Below are 22384 nucleotides of genomic sequence, written 5' to 3'. Positions count from 1 at the left end.
GGCACACTGTATGTACACCTATGGAAGATAGCTTGATGTTTTTATGTTTTGTTTGTTTATGTTTGTTTTTAAAAACCAATAAAATTTATTTTAAAAAAAAGAAACCGTTCTATTTGAAACCAGAGTCTGATGATAACCGTTATAAAATGGGCAAACATCTAAATCAATTTCAGTCAATTGCAGGTGTGTTTGTTTGTACCTAACAATGGACGTATTCTGAGGCGTTGAGTTAGCGAAGAAGAGCGTAGACAGCTTAACGCCTCCTTCCTCGCTTCCCTCGGTTTCCTTGTAGCAACAACTCACTCGCTTGATTCCTACGGTGTTCATAAAACACTACATCTCCCAGCAAACACTGCTTCTTGGTGGGTAATCATAGAGTTATATTACAGATTGACGCAGGAAAGTCGAAGGGGAGGAAGTGAGACAAGCAGTTTCCAGTGGAAATAAGGCCCTGTGATTCCGGCCGGCGTGAGTGAGCGCGTTTGGATTTTAAGATGGCGGCTGCGGCGGGATTGGAGTTCCAGCGCGCCCAGTCTTTACTGAGCACCGACCGCGAGGCCTCCATCGGCATTCTGCACTCCATAGGTGAGTTGGGCCGGCCGAAAAGGGGGAAACCGGCAGGTAAATCTGGCTACCGATGGTGGAAAGGGATAGATGATGGGCCTGGACGGGTTAGGCTGGAACCGCTGCTGACTCACTGTGTGCAACTCCGAAGGAAATCGGCAGCACCGGGGAAGGAGGAATTCGGAAATGGGAACGCTTAGTAGGAAAGGCCTCTATATTCAGCATCGCTTCTGTAGGGAAACGGAGAAAGCAAGTGGGGATTGGAAGACGGGAAACGCGGGGGATTGAGCCGAGGCAAGGGTTGAGGCTGACAGGTGGCCTCAGAGCACCAGGCGGACTCTCTGACTTGTGGCCTGGGCTTTTATTCAGAAGAGGCGACTTAAAAGTTAGAAGGTAAACCTGGCGGATTTGCCCTCCAGGAATGGGTTCTGCTGCCGCTTTTCAAATACTTTGTAGCCCTTGCCCTGACCTAGTCAAGCTACTTTGTAACTTCCTAAGCGGGCAGTCGGGCCTGCTGCATTCACCCCACGTCACTTTTTCGGATCTCCGTTCGAAGGCCTTTTTCTCTGGCGCCAAAAGGTAAATGAGTGGGCGACAGTATACAGAGCCACTTGGAAAGAAACATGTATGAGCTTCTGAAATATAGGTTGATTTTCTGATATGAGTGGGAAGTGGATACTTGGTCACAGTTAATACCTAAAGGGCTACATTGCACTTGCTTTACTAGTGGTTTAATACGTTCATCATTCAATATTTATATCACTAGTTTTGACAAGCAGATGGAGTACATGATAATACATTTTATACGCTGTGAAAAATTTCACTTGTTGGTTGTAGAAAGTCAAGACACTATTGGTAAGTGTAAATTAATATACTCTGAATGTTTTATTGATTCATTTTTAGTTGGGATTTTCTTGTTAGGTAAATAGTTTGCTTAATAGGATTGTCCTGCTACAGAAAGGAAAAGGGGAAGCGTGCTCTTAAGTGAAACAGAGGGGACTTTTTAAGGAGATGGGATGTTATATGGTCCAGGGATGGCATTAAGAAGGATAATGTGAAGAGTAAGAGTGGCGGGTCTAAAAAGGGCTAAATTGGATATTAAAAAAAAAAGACAAAGCAGCATGAATAAAGCTTTTGGTGTAGTACATTTTAAATGTTACTGATTTTCCTGTAAAAGTATTTCCAGTTACAGTTTGTCATGTTCCAGAAGTCCACATAGATAAATACAGGTAGTCCTCAACTTACAGCCACAAAAGAGCTGAAATTTTTTGTTGCTAAAGTGAGGAATTTGTTAAGTGAATCCTTGCAGTTGTTAGTAACATGGTTAAGTGAATCTGGTTTCCCCATTGACTTTACTTGTCAGAAGATCGCAAAAGAGGATTACCTGGGATATTGCTAGGTAATAAATATGAGTCAGTTGTCAAGCATCCAAATGTAAAATCATGTGACCATGGGGATGCTACAACAGTCTTACGTGAGAAAAATGGTCATAAGTTCCTTTTTTCTGTGCCATTGTAACTTTGAATGGTCACTAAATAAACTGTTGTAAGTTGAGGACTATCTGTATATGGTGTGAAAATATCAGCTGCTGTTATTAGGCAAGATAGCAACTATCCTTATGTCCATTAAAGGCTTTGTGAGAGTGGTTAACTACTAAATTATATTAGTTTTTCTGATTTTAGAAGATTGTCCTTATTACCTTTATTGTCAGAGTACAACATGTGTACAGTGAGATTGGCTGAGCTTCTCTTCATGCACTCCCCCCAACACAACTCACAGTGAGGACAGAAGTCCCTAACCCAGTCCCAATCTTATTACACTATGTGACCTTGTTTCACAAGGCGCCGGCCCTGCAAGTCTATCATACTATGTTGACATGAAGTTATTTTCCATTCAGAAGTCTGACAGCCCATGGGTAGAAACTGTTATTCAGCCTGTTGGTGTGGCTGGCTATGCTTCTATATCTCCTCCTAGTGCTGACCAGAGTGTGAGTCATCCCTGAGAATTTTCCTCACTTTTCTAAGGCAGCGAGCCCTAGCGATGTCATCTAGTGGTATCAGGGAACAGCCCATGATGCTTTGTGCTGTGCTCACCACCCTCTGTAATGTCTTTCTATCCGCGGCTGTCAAGCCAGCATACCACACCGTAATGCAATATGTGAGGACGCTTTATTGTGGACTGGTAAAAGGAAGTAATCAGTCATTCCACTTTATTCTTTCGCAAGACCCTAAGGAATGGAGTCTCTGTTGGGCCTTTCTGGCCACCTGGGTTGTGTTGATTTTCCAGGTAAGATCTTCGCTGAGGTAAACTCCCAGGAATTTAAAGGAGGAAACTCTCTCCACACAGCCCCCCTTCAATGTAAAGAGGGGTGGGTTCCTCTCTCTTCTTCTGGAAGTCTAACACCATCTCCTTTGTCTTGCTGATGTTTAGGTGCAGGTTGTTTTCTAACTCAAGATTTAAATCATAATTTCCCTTATAACGTTCTTATGTAAAAAGAATTTGGTTGAATTAATTATATAATTCTAAACACATTTCAGAAAGATCTGTGACAATTGACCATTGGCTGAGGCAAGTTGCCATAGACAACTTGCTTCAGCCAGTGCGCTGCAGGACAACTCACTGCAGGACAAGAGTTACACTAATGTTAAAAAGATAGTAGAATAGAATAATTAAAGGATTCAAAAGGAAGGGCAGAATGAAATTTGAATGGCAAAATTAAAATATTTTATTTATTTTAAATAATTAAATAGAATTGTTAAATTGTTCTGCAGTGAGTTTTCCCACTGTGTGTTGGCCATGGTGAGTTGTCCTGCAGCAAGGTGACCATGGCAAGTTGTTCCATTTTGTTCCAGAAAAGATAGGTTTTCGAAATCTGATAGTAGGAGAAAATCCAATTTGCTGTAACAATTCTCATTATCTATGAGAATTACCCTTCTTTCTTCAGTGCAGATTCTTTTATACGTCTATCTGAATACTCCAATGATCTTCAACCTGTGGTCTGCGGACCACTGGGAGGCCATAGTGTTATCACGGGGGGATCTGCGAAGGCTTGAAGAAATGTTATGATTTAAATCTTGAGTTAAGTCCTGTGGGGGGAGTCTGTGCCCATGGTCTATAGCCACAAAACATATTTAAAGAAGGTCCGTAGTGAAGAAATGTAGTGAGAGAACCACTGCTTTACTCCATTTTATTTCACATTTAAGTTGATTTTCTGTAGAACATGTTTCTTGGTAACACAGACAGCATTACTCCCTCTCTCAGACAAAATAAATTTGAGCGAGGACACCTGCTGTAGAGGATTTTTTACTTTTATGACCTTGCCTGCAGAGAAGAGATGAGGGAGATGAGTGCATCCAGAGGGCAAACTGCTGCCATCTTTGTTGTACACCAAAGGTTCCTGGTCTTGTAGTGCTTACTGAATCCTGGTAGTAAGTCACTGGAACTTATAAAGAGAAGGCTGATTTAAGGAATTGGCTCCTATGCATTTTCACTGTGCTTGACAATAAATATTTAGCCTAGGACAAAATAAATTTTATGAGATTCTGATTTTTCTGGAGGAAAAATTCTCAAAAATTGGTATTAATTTGGCTATAACTTTGCTATTGGGAACTGTTGTGTCCTGAGAACAGCTCCTGTTGTCAGTAAGTTTATTTTAAGTCACCTACACAGCATTTTTTTCCTATAGTGCCATAATTTTAAGTGCAATTCATTATAGGTGCCAGTACTGCTATTCTTTCCATTTCCAGTTGTCCTAGGGTGAAAAGAAGATAAATTGAAATGGGATGACTAATTTTGCCAATGATCCTTTGTAAGCAATAGTAGATTATAGTGGAGAGATGTGTTCTTTTGTTTGTGTGTTTGTTTCAAGACTATGTCATTCACTCTCAGTATTGCTAAAGAGGATGATTTCTCAAGCAAGAAGTTTGTATGCCTTCATACATAAATATTGTCTTCATCCCTTAAATATTGGATGTTGCATTGTGCAGGTACTCTAAGAAACAAGCCTACTGTATTGGCTTCTCTGAATAATAATGGTTTTGTGTCTATTCATTCATGCAAATATATTAGCGCTGGTGACATCTGTTTTTCCTGTTGAATATCTTTGTATGCATTTTCAATATCTAGTAACACATTCAAGAGTGTCGGGGATTCATTTCATAGTTGTGGCCATATTTATGCTGATTCAAGTGTTAATATCAAATGGGGTGACATCAAGCCCTGTATATTCTATGTTATGAGCTGTTTCATCGTGCAAATCTTTCTGCTCCTTTCCAAGACTGAACAATTTGTCAGGCATATGTTTTTGGCTTATAAGAAGCAAATTTAAAATAGAAGTTTGGAATACTTGTAAACTCTCTTTGATTTGACATATACCTCTTCTTTCATCAAAACATTTTATTTTCCCAGTGAAACGTGATGTTCAAGAGAATGATGATGAAGCGGTCCAGGTCAAAGAACAGAGCATTCTGGAACTTGGGAGTCTCTTGGCCAAGACAGGACAAGCAGAAGGTAAATCCTATGTTTAAAGCAATTTAATGGTCACATTACTAGCAGTTTTTCTAAAATTAACATAAATGCTAGAATAGGAGATTTTTCTCCTTTCCTTGATTTTCATCAAAACATCATATAGTTTAAAGATTCTTTCTTTCTTATCACCATTTCTCTATTTTAAATTATGATTTAATCATGGCTGGTTTCACACATTTCATAAAGCCATAAACTAAAAAGACTGCCTAGGTGCAAATAACAATTATGCAAAGTGACATTTCAATTACAGATGGAGAAAGACCCCATAGTAAAACTGAAATAGAAATCAGAAGTAGTTTAAATGAATATGCCTTTTCTGTCTCAGATAATTGACTGCTAAAATTTATGTGTGGTCACTTTTTTCTAGAATATGAACATAAACTTTTTATAATGTATTCTGATACAATTTTAGATCCTGAGCTATATTGCTACTTGATTATTTTATTGTTAATATAGAGCTTGGAGGACTTCTGAAGTATGTGCGTCCTTTCTTGAACTCCATTAGTAAGGCAAAGGCAGCCCGTTTGGTTCGGTCCCTGTTAGATCTATTCCTAGATATGGAAGCTGCAACAGGACAAGAGGTGAGACAATTGAAATTCAGGCACATCTCTGCAAATGTTCAGAGACAGTTTATGTAGAAAATGATATCATGACAGCAGTGATGGTGCAAATAGTGGAAAAATAATTGAATAAATGTATTTATTTTAGGTTGACCTATGTCTTGAATGCATTGAATGGGCCAAATCGGAGAAGAGGACATTCCTGCGCCAAGCTCTGGAGGTAGGATGGAACATATGCCCATTGTAGTTAATGTAGTTAATGCACAGTATTCTTTCCCTTGCTATTTGGGTATGGAACCTTACATCATATATGCCAATATATTATACTCAAACATTTGTCATTATTTTTTTCTCTAGGTTATTGACGGCATATCCTCAAGTAGTAATTTGGAGCATGATAAGCTTCCAAACTGATTCGCATATATTACAGGCAATTTTTCCTGCAGCTTATAATTGCAAATGTATTTTGCTTCTTAAAAAGCTTTCTCAGATATAATTGACTTATTTATTCAAAATCTTTATAAGATTTTATTTATGTAAATGCATTAATAACATGGTATTCCTACCTGAAAGTGTTAATACATTCAATTCCACATAAGCCTTTAGTCCAAGTTTCTATCCTTGAAACAGTCGTTTCAAAAGCATTACTTCTGCTGATTTCTTTTGCATTACTGTGGTTGTGCTTCATGGTATGGATTTCTTTCTGTATTTTCTTGCCACTTCTGAAACATTTTTCCAAGAGCCTTGTCTGGTTCATATTTTACACATTTTAGCTCTTAGATCAGTATCTGATCACCATAAGTTTTCACAATAATTCTTTATTTTTCTCTCTTTAGGCAAGGTTGGTTTCTTTGTATTTTGACACAAAAAGGTATCAAGAAGCATTGCAGTTAGGTAAGTTGACTTCTGTAATCATCCCTAGACTGACCCCAACAATTAATTATAATTATTCTAGGAATGTATACAATGATGAATGTATGGAACAGCTAGTTTTAGTTTCTACATGAACTGAGAAAATGTTTGGCCTCTACAAGGAATGAAGTAGCACTGTTTTTGATCTGGAAACAGTTTGAAACATTTGCTACAAGCTGAAGTGTTTTCAGATAGGATGTAAGAAAGAAGAAAGTAAAAATCAATTGGGAGTGGTAGAGGTTATGGGGAGAAGGGACGATGGGGATGAGCAGGAGAGAGGGATACATTGCACTGGAAGTTGCTTAGGGGAGAAAAAAGGTGATCTGCTCCTGCTTTGCCCTACTTATCCCATAAAATCACCCCTACAGAATATCATACTAGCTAAAACCCAGAACAAAGTATTCCTCTTTACTTTTTCTGCTGAACTATAGCCAATCAAAGATGGTTTGGTAAAATGTCCAGAACCCAGTGTGTTTGTTTTGAAACAAAATCTATGTTCTTAATTTTTCAGATTCAGTTTATCAATAAAATTCATAGTGACTTAGTTAAGCAACTGGCAACTGCTGGGTTCTCCATGTTATCAAGAATAGTAAAATGTCTTATTAATGGCTACCATTAATTAGGCAGCATAATGTATTTGGAGGCTTTGGGAATGTCATACTGATATTGAAAAAGAGAAATGTTGGTTTTTGCATTTAGTGTATTAGCTTTGTATGTGCTGTTTTCACTTTTCTTATATTTTGATCAGAATAATGTTTTAGATTTTTATTTTTCTGATCAAATTAAAGAATTCAGAAGAAGGTCTTTAATATGGTATAAATGCCACCATCCACATTGTTTTTATCAGGCTCACAGCTTTTGCGGGAGTTGAAGAAGATGGATGACAAGGCCTTGTTGGTGGAAGTACAACTATTAGAGAGCAAAACTTACCATGCTTTGAGCAACCTGCCAAAAGCCAGAGCAGCATTAACCTCTGCCCGAACCACAGCCAATGCAATCTATTGTCCGCCCAAGTTGCAGGCAGCACTGGATATGCAATCAGGTAGGGCCTTATACTTTTTGTATTGTGAATGTCTTGATCTTGGGTCATCAGTACTTGCACAATCTGAGAAATAAAATCCAGCGTTTTCAAGTCTTGAATGACCAGATTATTTTAATCTGTAATATATCCCCAGCCACCTTTCCTAGCTGACCAGAACCATAAGAATTCTTGCATTCTTATAACAACCAGAACACAAAATGGCTTATAATGTCATGCAGAACAAACTAAGTCATAGGAAAAAGAAAGAGAACCAGTTTGGTATAGTGGTTAAGGTGCTGGCCTAGAAACCAGGAGGGAGGGAGTTCTCTAAGCATGAAAGTTGGCTGGATAACTTTGGGCTAGTCACTCTGCCTCAGTGTTTTACCCACCTGTTAGGCATGTTCACCAACTTGAGTTATATATAAAAACAGGATAAAAATCTAATAACAATATTGCAAAAATGTTTATAAGACAGAATCACACTAAAGCAGTCTGTCTGGGAAAATTATGTTCCAAAGATTATTGTATGAAGTATGAATAGATCATTTTCAAAGTTTATTGTAGGCTGAGAATATCTGCTTTGCATGGTGCAGTTAGTCCTCAAGTTACAATGGCAGTTGAGACAGATTGCCATTGCCAAGCAGCATGATTTTGTATGATTGTATTGCTAAGTGACAGCAGCCATTATTAAGTAAGGAACTCATGTGACCATGAATTTTGTGAAGATTAGAAAATTTTTAGCTATATGCATAAACTGAATTTTTCTTGCTCTACCTCACAACAGGGTAGATAAGAAAGTTCAAGAATTTTCTGGCTTGGAGAAATAAATAGGATTTGGTAGCAATGTTTTCCCTTATCTTTTCTCCAGGTAACCTTTGTTATAGTCAGACCTCTTTTTTATTTCCCCTTTGTTAGGTATTATCCATGCAGCAGAAGAAAAGGACTGGAAAACAGCATATTCTTACTTCTATGAGGCATTCGAAGGTTACGATTCTATTGACAGCCCCAAAGCTATCACTGCATTGAAGTATATGCTGCTGTGCAAGATCATGTTAAACTTGTATGTGATTTTATTGCATCACATAGGGAATGCAACGTGTACTTGTTTCCTTTTTTTACATCTGCACAGAGGACAGTTGATCTAATCATACTACAGGCTGCAGTTTGTTAAACTCTTGTATGAATAAATTTATTTTCAAATCCTGATGGTGACTGAAAAGATATGAACACTAAGAAGGAAAACAGAAAAAATTAAAAGCTAGGAAAGGGCAGAATGTTTGCCTTTGTATCCCACTGGCAGAATATTAACCTTTTTCAGCTCTTCTCTAAGAAACCTAGGCTGTGTTTGATAGAAGCAAACCCTTAAGAGTGAAAAGGCCACTATATTTGAGTTCCTTGCCATATAACAATTGAGTGTCTTATAGCAAGCTTTCCTAGTCGAAATATGATTTGGTCTGGGGAGGCTCATTTGACTATTGGGATAGCTGGAGATTCTTGAAATATAACTGTTTACTTTTCATTTCTGATTGCTAAGAGAAAGCAAAGGTTCTTTTGGTTTTTCTTCCACATGATGAATGGCATTTGAAAAAGGAAACTCTAGAAACATTTTGTCCAATCCCTTATATCAATGCTGTTATTTTGTTCTTGATGTCAGAACATCTGGTTTGTAGCCTCATGTATATTTCTTGATCTTTTTATTATAACTCTGGCATTTCCAGTGGCTACAAGCAAAAGTTATTCTTTATATCTGGAGCCAAAAATATTCAAATACCGTGTTTCTCATAAAATAAGGCCGGGTCTTATATTTTTTTGAGCCCCGAAAAAACGGCTAGGCCGTCTTTTCGGGGGTGACTTAATTCCCCCCCTTGCATCCTCATCTAGAGTGCCCCGCGGGCAGCCTCGCCACCAGCCACTCCTAATGGGTGATCATGGCGAAGCGCAGAGAGCTCCCTACTCCCACCAAACACCTTTGCTGCAGACCCAAGACCTTTGGCACCCGCCGCTGTTGCTTTCCCTTCTGCCCATTCCGCCGCCATATTTGGAGCTGCCGCTTCCGTGTTTGGAGTGGCAGCGACGCTCCAAATGGCGGTTGTGTTCCAAACAGCGGCAGTGCTCCAAACGCGGAAGCGGCAGCTCCAAATGCGGACATGGCAACTCCAAACAGCGGCAGTGTGCCAAACAGCGGCAGTGCTCCAAGCAGCGGTGGTCCAAACACGGAAGCGGCAGTTCCAAACGCAGCGGCAGCTCCAAATGCAGAAGCGGCAGCTCCAAACGGCAGCGGTGCTCCAAACAGCAGTGGTGCTCCAAACGTGGAAGTGGCAGCTCCAAACGCCGCGGCGGCGGCATGGGCAGAAGGGAAATCAACAGCGGCGGGCGCTGAAGGTCTTGGGTCTGCAGCAAAGGTACTTGGCAGGAGTAGGGAGCTCTCCACGCTCTGCCATGATCGCCCATTAGGAGCAGCTGGTGGCGAGGAATTGCTGCCCGCGGGGCGCTCCTAACAGCAAGCCCCCCCGCCCTTCCCTCCATTTTGCATGTTTTAAAATAGGCCTAAATTTGGGGGGAGGGGCTTAATTTCATTTTATGCCTAGAAAACATGCTGGGTCTTCCTATTGGGGGAGGTCGTATTGTTGGAGAAACACAGTAGATGGTTTCATTTTCTCTTGACTGTCTTTGATTCATGCTTCCTTGGCATTCCCATAAAACATTTTAAATATATTAATATAAAATCGATAGTAGAATGCAGGTTTTCTGGAAAGCAGTTATTATATGGTGAGGTACTTCTGTAGTCTGAATTTAGGGACTCAATAAATCAATATCTATGCTTTTTTTTACAGACCTGAGGATGTGCAGGCACTGGTGAGTGGGAAGCTTGCATTGCGATATGCAGGCAGACAGGTATAAAAATCCTAAATAATTTTTGTTCCTGAAAAGTTTTCCAATCCTATCTGATTCCTGTTTAAAAAGTTTCTAAATACTGCTCAAAACAGCTAGCTACTAATTTCTACTCCCAGCAGTATTTTATGATATGTCTTTTACGCATCCTGATTGATTTGGGAGCCAGTCAATTGGCATGTGTTCGCACCTGAATGCAGAAAGATGGTCCAGCAGCATTAATGATGTGATTCATTGAAATGGGGTTTGTTAACAAGCAGCATCCCTGATCTTATGTCATTGGATTACTGTCTTTGAGTCCAATTGAACTGATAGGCCAGGGCCCTTGACTATATGTGGTGTTTTGATGCATCAGTTTCCTTTTGTCCCCTTTCCTGGTCTGAGTCAGATAAGTCAAGAAGGGTCAGATCTCTGGCATGTAGAGATTGGAAAGATTAAGGCAAACTAGCCTGCTTTGGACTTGCTAAAGTGTGAAGTATTTCTCTGCTTTGATGAGGGAGTTAAATTGTAGGGCTCTTAAGATTTATAAAGGCTTTTTGCGTTGTTGTTAAATTTAAGGATATCAAGTCAGTGTTATGGCTGCTGCACACATTATTTCTACCTTTTAAATTCATTGTATTCTCAGTATTCTTGCTCACAATTGGTCCAAAAAAGTTAACTGTTATACTTTCTATGGCCTCATCTGTAAAATGTGTTTTTGGCATTATTTTAGGAGTATTATTTCAATTTTGCCTTAACAAGAATGCTGGTTGCCATAATTTTTATAATTTGGCATGTTAGCCTTGGCATTGGGCAAGACAATTTCTGCTCAGGGTAATGGATTGAATGCACTCACTTTTTCATCCTGAAAAACACATAGTGGATATATTTGAAAAATGCCCCTCAAAGTGCCTAAAACATTGTAATTGGTTAAATGACAAATTTTTTTTTGATATCCTGCCACAGTTAGATACTTTGAACAGCAAACAGCACTTTGAAAGACAGTGGCTAAATGCTACAATTCAGTAATATATTTTCTAGTAAACTAGCACCTATTATTAACTAAGTGTAACTTAAATAGCTTGTTTCATTTGAATTGTGCAAAACTGTGTTTAGATTTCTTTTTTTGTGTGATGTTATGCTATATGATCTTGCTTTATAAGACTATTATTAGTCTTAACTTGGCTTCTCCAAATGTTTCCTTTCATGACTAGTTATGAGCTGTCCACTGCTAAGGGGCAGTCTTTTAAGCTTCTGTGAAAAATGCTAAACTATCTGCAAGTTTTGCAGAGTTTCAAAAGCTGTTTTTTAAGGAGTCCACATTCTTGTTTATAGATGGTTAATATTCGAAGATAGAAATGACTGTTTGTGCAGTCAGTCGGCATCATCTGGCAACAAGGTCTGTTCCAATTCCTTGGAAGGTTGTTTAACTTTCTCCTCCCTCATGGTGGATGTATGAATTGTTGCTTCAAGATGAAAGCTAAGGAAGCATTCTGATCACCTGTTTCCTTGTTTATAAGAGGAAAATAGCTCTAGAAATGCTTGTCTTTCGAGTTCTATTTCCAAATCCCAATTCAGATGGTCATATATATTTGAGGTGTGAATAAAGTAAGTAGATTTGTTTGTTAGCTTGTTTACAGTTTTCTTGTCCATCATAATAATTTTGTCTTCTTGGTGATTTAGGTAAAATCTGGACTTGTTCTGTTGCATAGGGGAAGGGATTTTGTCTTTTATATTGAGAGGTTAAATTGGATTAAGTTCAATATTTCAGGATATTAAAGTTATCTATCTTCAAGGGATAGTTAACATTGAGTAGCAGAAAAAATAGGGATAATACAGATAAAATTTAAAAAAGCACCAAGCAAATAGATTGTCCTGTCAGCTCGCTAGAGCCAGTTTCCTACTTCCAGTCCTAGTTTGCACTTCTGTATGTTATTGAGTTTAGTTCCACATGGATGGATTTGAGTTGCATTGACTACTTGGATGCTTTCAAGAACTTCATTATAACTGCCTAAATCTCTGCTTTCATGTTGGAATTATTTTGTCTGAATAGTGTTTTTCGAAAATATACCTGAATGCTTCTGTGATTTAGCAACTATGTGAGTTAAATGAGAGTAGAAGAATTAAAGCAGTCTTAGTATTTTGATCAAGTAATCTTCCTGAATTACATTCTATCCAATTAAATCAATTATCTCATGGGAGAACAATACAAGCACTATTACTGTCTAATGGTTCAGAAGAATGTTAGCATTGGCTCTACTATGTTTTACAGACAGAAGCACTGAAATGTGTAGCTCAAGCCAGTAAGAATCGATCATTGGATGATTTCAAAGAGGTAAGCAGCTATAATAAGGAAAACAGGTTGAATATCTTTGGATTAGATTAATTCTTAGAAAAGGGGCTTCTACACTGAAAAGAAAAAAAGGGGGAGAAATATCTTCACTATAATCACCCTTTGGGTCTTCAAGATACACTTGCTGAAGTAATTTGAGAATAACCTTAGATAAGATCAGGGATGTCAAACTTAAGGCCCACAGGCCAGATGCAGCCTAGAAATATCAAGGGACTGGCCCGCGGTGCCTCTGGCAGCTAAAAAAGGCCACATGCACCCCCCCCATCTCATTTTTACCCTCCATGGCCTCCTACAGCACTCTGCCAGCTGAAGCCAGGCTGAAAAACGGGTTCAAAACAGGCCCAAAAATGGGCTGAAAACAGACCAAAAAACAGGCTGAAAATGGACCTCACAGCCCGTTTTCGGCTGGCAGAGTGCTGCAGGAGGCATGATATCTCGGGAGAACACTGAATATCTTGATTTGTACAACCAATCAGAATGAGGACTTACCTACAAAATTACATTTTAGTTTGATTAAGGCTACTTCTGTATGAGAAGCTATTTGGATCCAAAGTGGAAATGATGCTTTTAAGAAAATGTGGGAATGCTTGTTATCCCTCTTGAATCTCCATAAAGAGGCAGCAACAGATTCAATGAGCACACCTACACTCCCTCCAAAGCACTATTTTTGCTTCAGATCTGAACAAAATTCCATCACTAGGAATACCGCATGGTTGCTGCAAGAAACCAAAAGACCACGTGCCTAATGGATGCTCATAGGACTGTGTATTTTTAGTGAATGTTATTTTCATTAGTCAGATAATAATTTTGGTCCTATATGTAATTATTTTAATGAACTTTTTTAATCATATCAAATATTATTCTAAAAATAGCCACGAATGATATCCAGGATCCAATCTGGGCCAGTCACTGGGGTCAGAGGTTTAGTCTTCCTATCTTTTGGACTCTGGGTCAGTTACTGGGGCCAGAAGTTTAATCTTCTGAGCTTTTGGACTTGTCTTGGAAGCCATCCTCAGGGAACTTCTCTCTACCAGGAGAAAACAATACATTCCAGTAGAAAGAAGTTCCCTGAGGATGAGCTCCAGGACAAGTCCAAAAGCTCAGAAGATTAAACTTCTGGCCCCAGTGACTGACCCATATTGGATTTGCAACATTATCCATATCCATATCCACTACTTGCCTTTGTTCATGAATGGTCTGCAATAACGTCAGGTAACCTAGTCAGAATGGTAGTGAGATAGCCTCCTGCATTCAGTAATGATTGAACTTGATCTGCTACAGGCACTGAAAGATTATAAAATGGAACTCAGGGATGACCCTATCATCAGCACGCATTTGGGCAAACTGTATGATAACTTATTGGAACAAAACCTCATCCGGGTTATTGAGCCTTTCTCCAGAGTGCAGGTAAAATGTTTCTGCAGAGCTACTTGTGCCATTTTCGTGTGTCTTATTAAATCATGGTTTTGTCTTAAATTTCCCATCAAATTGGGTATGAAGAGCTTATTTTAAAACATTGGCATTTTCACATAAAAGTAATCCAAGATTTCTTTAAATCTTTTAAACCTCTTTAAATTTCTGTCTTGCTGAACAAGTTTTGAGTCTCTATGTCTTATTTTGCCAATTCTGATTTGCCTTTCTTTTGCTTCTTTTGGAAGAGTACAAAACCAAACGGGGACTAAACTATTATTATTATGGCCTCAAACATAATGGCAAGCCCTGTTTAAAACAAGGAAGGATTTATAAACTTAAGAGCATTATATTGTGATTTATTGTATTGAAAAAAAAATCAGTTTTTTTTCTTATATTGTATTTTTATTTATTTGATTGATTTGATCATCATGCTAAACATAGGTATGACATTGTATTTTAGAATAAAATCTATATATGCACAAATAAAATCAATAATAAAATAATGTTGTCTAAGCCAGGACATTTTGAAATTTTCTGTACATAATTTAGGACAAGAGTAGTACAGAAGGAATTACAGGGTAGATTGAATTGAAGTGAGATTGTTCCAAATGTTGAACAGAAGCTTTGAATGTCAGATCAATGCATGGATTTAGTTTTTTGTTGTGCATCTCTGGACTTGCTCAATCTTATCAAAATCTTTTTTTAAGTGAAGTTTCCAGAACTGGACACAGCTGATAATATTATTTCAAGATAGGGAGGTGGTTTTTTTTTTTTTTTTTAGAGAATTGTGGTATGGGTGGAAAGTCTTAATATTTTTCTATTAAATTAATAAAAATGTAATTGCCAAAATGACCTTGTGTTTCATTATGAAGAAAAAATTATGTCAAGTGTGAATCAAAGAATTGGAAGAGCAAACATCAAAGTTAAAATTATACAGGGAATAAGGAAGGTAAACTTGACAGATCCATTGTAATATCTATCAGCAAAGTGACAAGGGGAAAACATATTAAATCTAACAACTTGCAGAAATTATGCAGAAGAAATTCAAATATCTCCCTAATTCACATGAATATAAAAAGGCAAGGAGGTATAGCACAATCAAATGTGTAGGATTCTGTTATTATAGCCACACTCAACAATAGTTGTTGTAGCCATCCTGTAGAGTAGATTCTTGGCCTGGTCTGTCCGGTAAGGCTGATAATTTCACACAATCAGTCATGTGAATGCATTGATAGAGGCAAATAGTGTGAAGATTAACAGATAATTATTCCAAATTGACTGTTTCTATCAGAAAAATAGCACTTCCTCATTGTGGCCCCATCTTATTTTCTTTTGCAGATCGACCACATATCTAGCCTTATCAAGTTATCAAAGGTAAGAGCTTAAATGTAGTTGCCTCCATAATGCTATTTTCGGTCTTCTTCTTTTTTTGTTACAATGTCAATTACAGTTGTGAAAAAAAATCACATTTTCTTCAGCAACAGAAGTGATCTAGTAAGAAATTCCAAATTCAGTTTCAACTCTTTTAAAAAGACATAAGTAATTCTCGTAGAATTTAAATGAAAATAAAATATAAGAAATAAACTGTATTGCTAAGCAGATATCCATGGGTTGAACTGGCAGCTGTTTCTTTGAAATAAATAAGTAGTGGAAGATAGTTTTTCAAGGGTAAATGGGAAACATTGTGCAAGGAGCATTCTCTCATTTGAATGTTTCCTGGTTCAATTTTAGGCAGATGTGGAAAGAAAGCTCTCTCAGATGATCCTGGACAAAAAATTCCATGGTGAGTCAATTCTGAACCCTTTGTAATATTTGATGGTATTTCTTTCTGAACAAAAGTGATGTACCTCAACAAGTATTAACAAAATAATATAGATTGAATTATATTGAGGAATTCCCAACAACTTGTAGGGTTTTTCCTTTAACTTTATATTTAAAAGTTCTGCATTTGGAATCTATATAATTGGGGTATAATTTTTATTTATTAATACATAATCCAAGTTATTCTACTTGCTTTTCTACTTTGAAGTCTTTCAAAATTAAAGTGGAACATTCTGTATTGGATATATAGGTTATCCAACAATCTTAATTGAAACTTTTCTCTCATTAGGGATTCTTGACCAAGGTGAAGGTGTCCTGATTATTTTTGATGAACCACCTGTAGACAAAACATACGAAGCTGCTCTGGAGACCATTCAGAATATGAGTAAAGTAGTGGATTCATTATACAACAAAGCCAAGAAGCTAACATAGGTGAGGGGGTTCTTACAGCCCATGGTTAAAGCTGTAACATATTTTACAGAAGGATTGTACTGTTGAGTGATATGCCTCCATCTTTTTTGTTCCCCTTGCAGAGTTGAAAACTGTTGGCTGTTTGGAGCATTGGTGCGTGAAACCTTTGGGGGGTGGTGAAACAAAAGGCTTAGAAAAATGGTGGGTTTTTTTGGGGGGGGTTCCCCACGCCCCTTTTGCTCTCCTTCTCACTCAAGAACTTTAAGACAGCCTTTCCCAACCAGGTAGCCTCCAGATGTGTTGGAGCTAGAGGTCTTTGAATTTCGAAATCAACATGGCCAGGGATTCTAGGATTTATAGTCCCAATATATCTAGAGGCCACCAGGATAGGGAAGGCTGTTTTAAGACTTCCTCAATCTGATCCATCTTGTCTATACAATTGTGTGTTCCAGTTTCCACGTAACCTTTTATCTGCTGAACTTTGTACTGGGATGGGGAAATAATGTTTAAAAAGAAAAAAAGAAATGTTTGGGGGGGGGGGGGGTGGGGGGAAGGAAGCAATGGTAGCCTTCTAAATAAAAGGACTGAGGCATATGCTACCTTTAAAAATGAATAAACTTGGTTTTCATTTTCTTGAAGGTGGCAAAGGGATAAGCCAAGATGTCTTGTAAGTTACAAGAACCCAGCCACACAAAATTCCTGCATAGAAGTTATTTCTTGAGTGCATTGCGTCCAACATGATTGTCCACAGGTGTACAAGAACTGGGTAATCAAGGCTGATTACTGCTTCTAAGCATGTGCCCAGGTAGCAAATGTCCATGAGTGCATGTTGGTTTCCCACAAACTCCCTCCATAGCATTGTGTTCTATGTAGGAATTTTGTCATCTGTAAAGGGTAAATTAGAAATTGAGAGCTATATTGTGTTCAGAATTCAGGAGTCAGAGTGGCTAAGCCACATCAATCTTCACATTTATTGAATAATTAGTAAAAGAATATTACAGGCTTCTGTCATCCTTAAGTGCCCCATCTACAATTCTAAGGACTTATCACATGGGGCCTGCTTAAAATACAGTTTTCCATAACAGTAAAAATGCAGAAAATAGCCACTCTTGAACAGTGGTACTCAAGGTTTCCTGGTTCTGTACTGCATGCTTTTTTTTCTTTTCTTTTAAAGGCTAGAATGTACTTGCCTTTTAATTTTGCAAGATATGCCATTGAAAGTACAATTGAGCTTCTGTCCCTAATTGTTGATTTCTTTAAAAAAACGGTAGATGGGTTTCTGTTGACGGAAGGCGGGTTTGGGCCATCCAGAGGTATTTTTAACCTTTGTTCCATTCCCTGAGCATCAAGAATAAAGCCGCTCTTTGAGGGTGAGGACATGGCTGCATATTACACTACCCATGTGGCTGCTATCTGAAACTGCATTCTTCTGTTACTGTGCCAGATACCTAAGGGGATTTACTGCAGAATAGATTTCCTAAAGTTTACTATGCTGTCGTTTTCAGAAGTGAATTTCTTCATACTTTGTGTTAAGGATCAAGCAACTAGTTGCTCCAATACCAAATTAATCTACTAGATATAATGGTGGAGCAAGTAATAATTATTTAATTTTCTGACAGCCTGTCTTTTGCAATGGTAGGAGGGATCCCTACCTGATCCATTATTACTTTCAGAAAACAATTATTGGCCATAAACATTTCATCAGGGAGAGGGGAGAACTTTTCAGAGGCAACCCTGCAGCAAAAGTAAAGCAGCCTTCCAACTCCTGGTGCCCACAGATTATCTTGGATTTCAGCTCCAGTAATTCCAAGCTGGGATGGTCTGAGGAGCCTTTGTGAGGGGAGGGGAGGGGAGGGGGTGGGATCCTAGAATGAAGGAGACTGCTGTAAATGATTTGCCTCTTAAAACTGTCTTTGTTCAAATCTAAAAGAACTTTAGAGTGGTGGTTTTGTGTAGGAGAGACAGCACTCTTCACCCTGGTGCTTTGTTATTGAATAATGGAATTATATTTAAAGTGTTGCTTGACATATGAGTAGTGTAACCTTTCACATCATTGCCCTCATCTTCCACTTTCTTTCTCTGCTTTCTCATAATTATTTTGTAAACTTGCTTCTCCTACGCCACAAAACATTTTTGCATACGCATGACATCTCTTAACTGGCTGTATCTACCCCCTTTTTTTCATGCTGCATTTCTCTTCTTTGTTTTGTTTTGTGTACTTAGCATTTTTAAAGTTTCTCTCTATGTCAGCCAGTTCAAATGTTCTGGGGAGAGATGGGTTTAGGGTTTTGTTTTTGTTTTTTGGTCTTGGGGGAGGGTTTGGCACCATGAATTTCAAAATGTACAAATGGTTCACGCTAACACACACCAGGTATATCTGATGTTCAGATGGCATACAAATAAAAAATATTCTTTTTCAAAAAGAACTTGTCTGTTGTCATTGCCTACAGAGGCATAAATGTAATCTCTTGGGAATATCAGTGGCATGGTGACTCAGTCTCTATAATTGTTAATTTCTAATACAAGTCTCTACGATATTCATTACTAAAACCAGTCAATCAGATTGATGCCATCCTACTTCATGTGATCTCACTGGCTTTTGTTGTGTGAACATGGAAGCATTTTATTGCACCTTGTCAACAATAGGACAATCTTCTGGAGAAAACTTACCAAGTATCTGACTACATTAACAAGTGAGCTTTTTGAGCTATAAAGTCTTAATCAGCAACACCAGTCATGTACTTGGCAAGTAGCCACTTTGGACCTCTAATCTTATACAAATTCAGTAGATAGACATAGGTTAGCATTTGTCCTTACATTCTACCTCCCTCTGTATAGTATCTGTAAATAATTGTTGATTGCATATAAAGTGCAATATAATTGAAGGAACTGTATCAGAACTAAGCATTAATTCCATAACATTGTTTAGCTGAAGATAGCTAAAGGGAGGATGCTATCGATGTTGTGGAAAACTTAAATGGCTTCTCTGGAATTCATCAAATGTGTAGCTTGTGGGGCTGATCCAAGTGCAGAGTTGAATCAGGGATTATTTAAAAAAAAAAAAAAAAAAAGGAAAGTCCTCTGAAATTCTTTAGGTTATAGAAATATAGTTTTACTTACATGCTTTGTCTTTATATGTTTTATTTCAGAAGAAAGCTTTAACATCAATCTGTAATTCTTAAAAGTGACTTATTTACATTTTGAGATTTTTATTATCTCTGTGATTTCATGTTGAGGTACTTCAGAAATGAGCTAGCTATAATTCAAATATGTATAATTATAAATAATTAAATGTATATATAGCATCATACTGTGCTTGCTGTCTTAATATCAGTGCCAGTTGTACATATCAACTATGTATTAAGCTATGACAGTTGCATCTACATTCTACTACTCCACCTGAAAATACACATCTTCTTATCCTACTGCTATATAAATAGGAATGATCAATGTATATAATAGGCATATATATAAAAATAGAAGGGGAATTGCAAAAAAGCAGCTTTACTCGGAACAGTTTATGACCAGCGACGATGACTCTAACACCATCAAATATCCAATCTGCCTATCCCAGGTCCTTGGGAAAGACTCAATAGGTGGACAGAAATGCCAAATCCAGTCTGAACATTTGGCTGACTGTGCAACGAACCATAATAGAAGGGATATCTACATTGATAGGCTTATATCAGTTATTGTAGGTTTATCAGATAATGACCTATATTGAGCTAAATACACTGCTCAAAAAAATAAAGGGAACACTTAAACAACACAATGTAACTCCAAGTCAATCACACTTCTGTGAAATCAAACTGTCCACTTAGGTAGCAACACTGATTGACAATCAATTTCACATGCTGTTGTGCAAATGGAACAGACAACAAGTGGAAAGCATAGGCAGTTAGCAAGACATCCCCAATAAAGGAGTGGTTCTGCAGGTGGTGACCACAGACCACTTCTCAGTTCCTATGCTTTCTGGCTGATGGTTTGGTCACTTTTGAATGCTGCTGGTGCTTTCACTCTAGTGGTAGCATAAGACGGAGTCTACAACCCACACAAGTGGCTCAGTAGTGCAGCTCATCCAGGATGGTACATCAATGCAAGCTGTGGCAAGAAGGTTTGCTGTGTCTTGTCAGCGTAGTGTCCAGAGCATGGAGGCGCTACCAGGAGATAGGCCAGTACATCAGGAGATGAGGAGGCCGTAGGAGGGCAACAACCCAGCATCAGGACCGCTACCTCCGCCTTTGTCAAGGAGGGACAGGAGGAGCACTGCCAGAACCCTGCAAAATGACCTCCAGCGGGCCACAAATGTGCATGTGGCTGCTCAAACGGTCAGAAACAGACTCCATGAGGGTGGTATAAGGGCTCGAGGTCCACAGGTGGGGGTTGTGCTTACAGCCCAACACCGTGCGGGACGTTTGGCATTTGCCAGAGAACACCAAGATTGGCAAATTCGCCACTGGCGGCCTGTGCTCTTCACAGATGAAAGCAGGTTCACACTCAGCACATGTGACAGGCGTGACAGGGTCTGGAGACGCCGTGGAGAACGTTCTGCTGCCTGCAACATCCTCCAGTATGACCGGTTTGGCAGTGGGTCAGTAATGGTGTGGGGTGGCATTTCTTTAGGGGGCTGCACAGCCCTCCATGTGCTCACCAGAGGTAGCCTGACTGCCATTAGGTACCGAGATGAAATCCTCAGACCCCTTGTGAGACCATATGCTGGTGCGGTTGGCCCTGGGTTCCTCCTAATGCAAGACAATGCTAGACCTCGTGGCTGGAGTGTGTCAGCAGTTCCTGCAAGACGAAGGCATTGATGCTATGGACTGGCCCGCCCGTTCCCCAGACCTGAATCCAATTGAGCACATCTGGGACATCATGTCTCACTCCATCCACCAATGCCACGTTGCACCACAGACTGTCCAGGAGTTGGGGGATGCTTTAGTCCAGGTGTGGGAGGAGATCCCTCAGGAGACCATCCGCCACCTCATCAGGAGCATGCCCAGGCGTTGTAGGGAGGTCAGACAGGCACGTGGAGGCCACACACACAACTGAGCCTCATTTTGACTTGTTTTAAGGACATTACATCGAAGTTGGGTCAGCCTGTAGTGATTTTTTCTACTTTAATTTTGAGTGTAATTCCAAATCCAGACCTCCATGGGTTGCTAAATTTTATTTCCATTGATAAATTTTGTGTGATTTTGTTGTCAGCACATTCATCTATGCAATGAACAAAGTATTTAATAAGAATATTTCATTCATTCAGATCTAGGATGTCTTATTTTTGTGTTCTCTTTGTTTTTTTGAGCAGTGTATATTTCATTTGCTGGTTACTTATAAGTCATCTGGAATATGCCATCTGGTAAGCTTCACATTTGCTTTTGAAGAACAAGTCTATGTGTATGGTACGTGTCTCCTTCAACACAAATGCAGAAATTAATAGAGAAAAAAGATGGTTGTACTGTGGGGTCCTTGGTGCCCTCTGAACATGTTTTCTAGCAGACAGTTCATTGTTAAACTAGATAACATCTTTAGCCTGAAAATAATTCAACCCTTAGCTACAAATACTCTCTTCTATTGATGCTTGTATTTGAAGTACAGCTGAGGTGTATATAGAAAGAGGGCTAAATTTAATATTGGCTCTTTTTCAGGAAATCTTGCCTAACTTCCCCATTTTTCCTATATCACCTGTTTTATTTTTTCCTGTTTCCATAAATAACTATAATGAACCCTTTCCCCAGATTTAAATCCTGTATTTAAAAGTCTTGATTCAGTAGTTAAGACATCAGATTATTTTGTTAAAAGTTCAGAAAAAGTAATGTAGAATATTATTTATGCAACGTAAGCAAACTTGTTTACAGCCTTTGTGGGGCTCAGTTGTGTATTATTGGCTGCAATATCTGAAGATTTTTATTTATTTACATCCCATCTTGATTT

General features: G+C 38.7%; 1 protein-coding gene across 1 annotated transcript; it reads left to right on the top strand.

Moving 5' to 3' along the window:
* The first annotated feature begins 455 nt into the window (after nucleotides 1–455).
* PSMD11 (proteasome 26S subunit, non-ATPase 11) lies at nucleotides 456–18876 on the top strand. Its single transcript, XM_026682794.2, has 14 exons — nucleotides 456–585; nucleotides 4972–5073; nucleotides 5548–5672; nucleotides 5800–5871; nucleotides 6488–6545; nucleotides 7411–7605; nucleotides 8500–8644; nucleotides 10419–10479; nucleotides 12728–12790; nucleotides 14090–14215; nucleotides 15560–15595; nucleotides 15953–16004; nucleotides 16332–16474; nucleotides 16576–18876. The coding sequence occupies exons 1-13, from the start codon at nucleotides 495–497 to the stop codon at nucleotides 16472–16474; spliced, it is 1269 nt and encodes a 422-aa protein (XP_026538579.2). The 5' UTR covers nucleotides 456–494; the 3' UTR covers nucleotides 16576–18876.
* The last annotated feature ends 3508 nt before the right edge of the window (nucleotides 18877–22384 follow it).

This window comes from Notechis scutatus, chromosome Z, assembly GCF_049901735.1.
Source record: "Notechis scutatus isolate UNSWTSFEM ecotype Mainland chromosome Z, rNotScu1.2, whole genome shotgun sequence".
Taxonomy (NCBI): Eukaryota; Metazoa; Chordata; class Lepidosauria; order Squamata; family Elapidae; genus Notechis; species Notechis scutatus.
The sequence above is the reverse complement of the archived record's forward strand: the minus strand, read 5'-3'. Positions and strand labels throughout refer to the sequence as shown.

Bases quoted from the DNA above. Each gene is read 5' to 3' on its own strand.
- PSMD11 (XM_026682794.2), top strand. From the start codon at position 495: ATGGCGGCTGCGGCGGGATTGGAGTTCCAGCGCGCCCAGTCTTTACTG. The intron at 586-4,971 runs GTGAGTTGGGCC...TTATTTTCCCAG, and splicing joins CGGCATTCTGCACTCCATAG to TGAAACGTGATGTTCAAGAG. The intron at 5,872-6,487 runs GTAGGATGGAAC...TTCTCTCTTTAG, and splicing joins TCCTGCGCCAAGCTCTGGAG to GCAAGGTTGGTTTCTTTGTA.